Source organism: Garra rufa, chromosome 10 (genome assembly GCF_049309525.1).
Source record: "Garra rufa chromosome 10, GarRuf1.0, whole genome shotgun sequence".
NCBI lineage: Eukaryota > Metazoa > Chordata > Actinopteri > Cypriniformes > Cyprinidae > Garra > Garra rufa.
Window position 1 is genome coordinate 12,245,003 of NC_133370.1, and position 6,427 is coordinate 12,251,429.

General features: G+C 33.1%; 1 protein-coding gene across 1 annotated transcript in view; it reads left to right on the plus strand.

The window, feature by feature from the left end:
* The first annotated feature begins 71 nt into the window (after positions 1–71).
* The window catches only part of map6d1 (MAP6 domain containing 1), a 12,014-nt gene continuing 5,658 nt past the window's right edge, over positions 72–6,427 (plus strand). Inside the window, exons 1-2 of the mRNA XM_073849799.1 lie at positions 72–796; positions 3,040–3,265. Coding sequence (XP_073705900.1) covers positions 315–796; positions 3,040–3,265 — 708 coding nt within the window. The 5' untranslated portion in view covers positions 72–314. The remainder of the gene's footprint in view (positions 797–3,039; positions 3,266–6,427) is intronic.

Genomic DNA, 6,427 nt, shown 5'->3' on the forward strand with positions numbered 1-6,427 from the left:
AGGTAGGAAGTGCACTAGGTTTTGATTAAAAGAGGATTTTTAGGGCATTAAGTTGAGCTCTGGCAGGGAAACAGCCGTGAGGTGGGCACGGGTCACCGACTCGGATGTTTATGGATTATTATTTTTTCTGCATTAAGTGCAAATCACGTGAGATGAATGTGCAATGACAGTGTCCCGACACCGAGCGTTCTCGCGCAGTTCTCGAGGAACGGACACGCGTTCACATTCCTTCATGTAATCCAGCACTTCATCGCGTTTTTACTGTGTTTTCTTTCTTTTTGTTTTGCTTTTTTGTTTTGGTTTGTTTTCTAGCTATGGCTTGGCCGTGCATCAGCAGAGTCTGCTGCTTGGCTCGGTTCTGGAACCAATTCGATAAATCGGATTTGTCGGTTCCGCTAACGATCCAGAACTACTCTGACATCGCGGAGCAGGAGGTGCGATCCGTCACCAAACTCGTTTCCACGGAACAGGCGGCGAGCGTCGACTTTGTAACGCCGGATCATGCAGCTGGAGTCCGGCGACCGCACCGGGGACGGACGGAACCGAGTTATAAACCCCGCGAGGACTACCATCCCCCGGGTGTGCCTTTCCCGAGCGTCACCCAGTATAAACAGGATTACAAACCCTGGCCCATCCCGAAGAAGGATAACTTTCCCTGGATTAGTAACGGAGGGAAAGGCGGCACTTTAACGGATAGTCCGGTGAACGGTTACTCTAACGGTACGAGTCAGCCGCGGACGGACAAACAGGAGCGCAGCGGCAGGCAGAGAGGAGGAGATCAGCTCAGCTCATACAGGTACCAATGCTCTTCATGCGGAGCTTTCTCATGGGAGCTGTTCTTCAGCACCACTGCAACACACTCACACACTTCTCAACAGTTTGTCATCATGAGTAAATGTATTTAAATTTATTTATTTTACCGAGATCAAACAAATATTTTTATCTTATTTTAGTCTACATAGTAAAACATATTACAAAGTAAAACAAATACATTTTTTTTAATTTTATTTAATTTTAATTTAAAAAAGAGGAAAACCATTTCAGAAGACAAACATTCCATATAATATACTACAAGTAATAAAAATAATAATTATTATTATTATTTATAGATTTTTTAAAAAATCTTTTTAATTATATTTTATTTTATTTTAGCTTATATAGTAAAAAAATATCTATATTATTTTTATGTGGATAAATTAATAGCATATATGTAATCTATATTTTATTTTATTATTTTATTTTGGCCTATTTAGTAATTAAAAACGTTATAATATATGGATTGATTTGTCAAATTTTTCGAATCTATATTTTAATTCAATTTTATTTTATTTTAGTGAAGTGAGTAAAAACAATACAGAAGACAAACATTCCATATATTATATTACTACTACTACTAATAAAAATAATATATTATTTATTGATATATTGTTAACATCTTTGTAAATAAATTTTATTTTTTTATTTTAGCTTTATTTTAGTATTTATTTATTTTTTAGTTTTATTTCAGTAAGTAAAAACATTACAAAGACGAAAATCTGTTGTTTTATATTATTATTATTATTATTATTAGCCTATTATCATTATTATATGGATTAATTAATTAATAACATCTGTGTAATCTATATTTTAAGTATTTTATTTTGGCCTATTTAGTAAGTAAAAACCTTGAAAAGAAAAAGTATAATATGTGGATTTTTTCTAATCTATATTTAAAATTTATTTTAGCGAAGTGAGTAAAACATTACAAAAGACAAACATTCCATTTAATAATATAACTACTACTAATTAAAATATTAATAATATTTTTTGATGATTTTTTAAAAATCTTTGTAACCTATATTTTATTTTAGCTGATAAAACCAATACAAAGACAAAAAAAAGTATATTATTATTATGGAAATTATTATTATTACGAATAACATTGATGTAATTATATATTATTTTATTCTCGCCTATTTAGTAAGCAAAAACTTTAAAAAGGCAAATATATGTACAGTATAGTATATAGATTGATTTCTCAAAATTTTATCATCTATATTTCAATTTAAATGAATTGAATTTTAGCGAAGTGAGTAAAAACATAACATTACTAAAAAATAAAATAGCAATGATAATAATAATTTATTTATGATATTTTTTAAATAGCCTATGCAGTGAGTAAAAACATCAAAGACAAAAAAATCTAAAAATATATTATTATTATTATTATTATTATGTGGATGAATTAATAACATTTATGTAATCTATATTTTATTTTATTATTTTATTTTGGCCTATTTAGTAAGTAAAAATATTAAAAATAAAAATAATACTATATGGCCATTCTTCTTAATGGACTTAACAATTAACAAGATGTAATAATAATACTAATGATATTACTTATTATTGGTATTATTGATATTTATTATATCTAAGATATATAAGATTTTAATATACACTGGAATGGAAAACAGCATCCCTAAAATAACACACGTCCTCCAAAAATGAATTTCTGGATTATTTATCTGACTGACATAAACAAGCTTTCACAGTTTTATCTCTTGCGGTGAACGATTGTAGCGGATAGAAGTGTCTTTTCTTTGATGCTGGTTGACTGTGGTGCTGTAACGGGACTGATGTAGTTGTAATGGTTGTGCATTGCAGTGATTTTCACTCAGTGTGGTCACTGTCATGCATTTTTCATCCAACAGCTCATGAAAGAGCGGAATGAATCTAAAGCAATTACATAAACAGGGAGTCAGGAAGAGAACAGAATGAATTGATTACAAACAGCCCTCGGCGTTCATCGGCCATGAATGAAGCTATGAAACCTTCACTTCCAGTCATTATTCAACCTTCCCTAGATGCTTTCATTCTGCATGCAGATTTTTTCTTTTCTAAATCTTTGCATTTGAAGATACAGATATTTAGAATCATTTTCAGGTTATGCTAAAGTAAATCTTCATGGTGGGCACCTGTTGCTGTGATTATAACTCAGCCTGACATGTGCTGCTCTTTGTCTGTCTCTGTCTGATACATTTAATCTGTCTCCGGAGTCAGACAGGAGTACCAGCCGTGGTCTGGAGCCCGGCCGCCAAAGCCTTCCCACAAACGGCCCACCTTCCTAGGTACAGGTGCTGGCCAGCCCCCGCCGGAGACCAGCTACCAAGCTGCCTTCAGCCCTGACACGCACAGACACACAGACGGCGGTGTACCGGAGACCAGCACACACGCGCAGACAGAGAGAGCACACTCACACAGGACAGAGATCAGCATGAAACCAGAGGTGAGTGAGACGGCAGATCAGAAGAGACCTGGAGAGAAGAGAAAGAGATCAAATCTGACAGTGAGCTGATGTGGCAAAGATCAACAAAGAGCAAAATTTCAGACCAGGCTCAGCAGAATGAGAATGAACTGGAGACTTTGATATAATCAGCAGGAGACCAATGTGTAAAAACAAGTTTAGCCTACAAACTTTTATCATAAAGACTTCTATCAACAGTTTTATAAGGGAAAGTTCAACCTAAAAGAAAAAAAAAGAATAAAAAAACTGTAAAAAGCCTCTTCTGCTCACTAAGCCTGCATTTATTTGATACAAAGTATATAAAAAGTATAGCATAATTTTTAGAAAATATATTTACTGTTTTCTCACTGAATATTTTTTAAAATGTAATTTATTCCTGTGATTTCAAAGTTGAATTTTTAGCATAATGTTTTAGCTCCAGTCACACGAGCCTTCAGAAATTATGTTATTCTGATTTGCTGCTCAAGAAACATTTATTATTATTATTATTATTATGTTAAAAACAGCTGAGTAGATTTTTTTTAGGTTTCTTTGATGAATAGAAAGTTCAGAAGAACAGCATTTATCTGTATTTATCTGTAGAATAGAAATCTTTTGTAACATTGTAACATTATAAATGTATCTATTATCACTTTTGATCAAATTAAAGGGGCTATATGTAACTTTTTCCCAAAAATAAACGTAACAATAGCCTTTTTATTTGACCATTTATCTCCTGATGAGCATACTGACACCTTGTCAGCTCACAGTGGGTGCACCTATAAGCCTGTATCCTATTTTTCCTATTTTCTGTCGGGTCGGATTTTTCGCGCACTGTCTGCGGATGTGACGTCAAGCGCGTTCATGTTAAACGTTTCAGATGACTCTGCCACCACCGCAAGTCAGCAATTAGCCTACAATATATGTATTTGACTGTTCTTACCTCTGTAAACATAATGTTGACATCTTTGCAGCGGATGACTTGTGAAGTGTGCACGTACGAGCGCTGCGAGAGCGAGCAGAAAGGAAGAGCAGTTCCGTCTTTTGGCCACAGGTGTCAGTCGCGAGTTTAAATTTCAGAAAGTTGCATATAGCCCCTTTAAAGCATCTTTGCTAAATAAAAGTACTAATTTCTATAATTTATTTCCCCCCAGAAAAAGATAAGAGCATTTTACAAGCTTTTGAACAGTATAGCGTTTAATTTTACAAAAGATTTTTATTTGCAGATAAACGCTGATCTTTGGATCTTTCTATTTATCAAATATTGATAATAATAATAATAAATGTAAAAATCAGTATATTAGAATGATTTCTGAAGGACACTTAAGACTGGAGTAATGATGCTAAAGGTTTAGCTTTGAAATCACAGGAATAAATTACATTTTAAAATATATTTAAATAGAAAACAGTTATTTTAAATTAAAAATATTTCACAATTTTACTGTTTTTACTGTACTTTGGATCAAATAAGGTTTGGAGAGCAGAAAAGACTTCTTTAGAAAACATTAAAGATTTCGACTGTTAGTGTATATTTGGACTGAAATGTTTCAATGTTTAAATATTTGTAACAGATATATTGCAGAAATTATTTATATTATTTATTTGTACTAAAATAACAGAATATAAGTAAATTATTAGTATTATTAGTATTAAAAGTATCAGAACAGAAATATCTATACAAATTCGAAATATTAAAAAAAAAACATTTAAAGATGTGTATGATTATACAATTAATGTAATAGTTTTTTTAATACTCTTACAATTCTCAAACATTCATAAGCGAAAATGAAAGCCTATGAGGTGAAATTATGATGGATTTAGCAGAAATATGAAAATTTCATAGTAGTAAAACCATTAGCATGAATTATTCATGTTTGAGCTGTAAAGTTGACAAAATCAACCTTTTGAAGTGGGTTTACCTTTTGAGTTAAATGAACTCTATGGGCTGATAGAGTTGTGTTTAACCCAGAATAGGTAAGCAGAGATATTGAATTGCGTAACCTTTTAGGTTAATCTGTGAAATCAAGCCTAATATGCAATTAAATCACATTCGTTATTTAACACCGATCACTTTCTGGGACAAATGCGAGTTTTAGATCTGGTAAAAGTTGTGCTCTGTGTATCGACTAGCGCTGATTCATTGAGGTTACGCAATTGCTGACCCGCTCCTCTGCTCTGTTACATCACTCTGTGCCTGTCCTCTCAATCATAATCTAAACTAACTGTGAAACTGTTGCTGAATCTTTTGCACATCAGTCTTTTAGTATGTGCTAATTGGGATTCATTTAGTCCTAATTAATCTCTTAGTAACCCATGCATGCTGTCAAACCTCACGCTTGACCAGTGAGGAGAGAAACACACAGCTGAAGCACACAATGCCAGCAGTCTGAGGCAAAGCTGGTGCAAATTGTGTGTCTCTGGTGTCAGGCTTAAATGCCTCTGTTATTGAGTTGTAACTTCTCATTTCATAACCTTTGCACTGCTCCATTTGTCAAGTTGTCAAAGATACACTAGTGTGGTGTTTTCTGATGATGGCTGTACAGGTCTGGTATCCCTCTGGCATCCCAATGCCCAAAACAGGCAATTTGATAAAAATTTATTTTAAAATGTAAAAAAGTATATTTTTTATTAGATTAAAATTAAAAAGTATTAAAAAGTTTGGGCACCTCTGCTTTATGACAATAGAGATTTTTAACAGATTTGATTGATAACTAGGGCCCTACGATTTCCACGATGCAGAAAACATGGATGGAATTGTGGAATTTACTGTATAACACAGAATGTCACAGAATTTGGCAAATTTGGGATGAATAAATCAAAAGTAGGTCAACACACTTAAATCAAGATGTGATATAGACTAGTTTATGTGAATATTAAGCCACAAAAATACTATTTAAAAATGAATCCTACATGTTCTGTGAGTCTCTGTGTGAATAAATGGTGCACGGCGCTATGTATTTTGCGTCTTGCGAAAAAGTTCCCAAAGGTACGTTTTCGCCATGAGACCAGGTTGTTCTTTTTGAGAAAAATGACTGGCATAAAGGTCTTCTCAGCAACCCGTCAAAATAAAAGTTTGGTTTAGCTTGAAGAAATGGTGACAGAAATATATATCTCAATGCAATAATAATACTTCTTCTACTACTACTAATAAAATAATAATTAAAA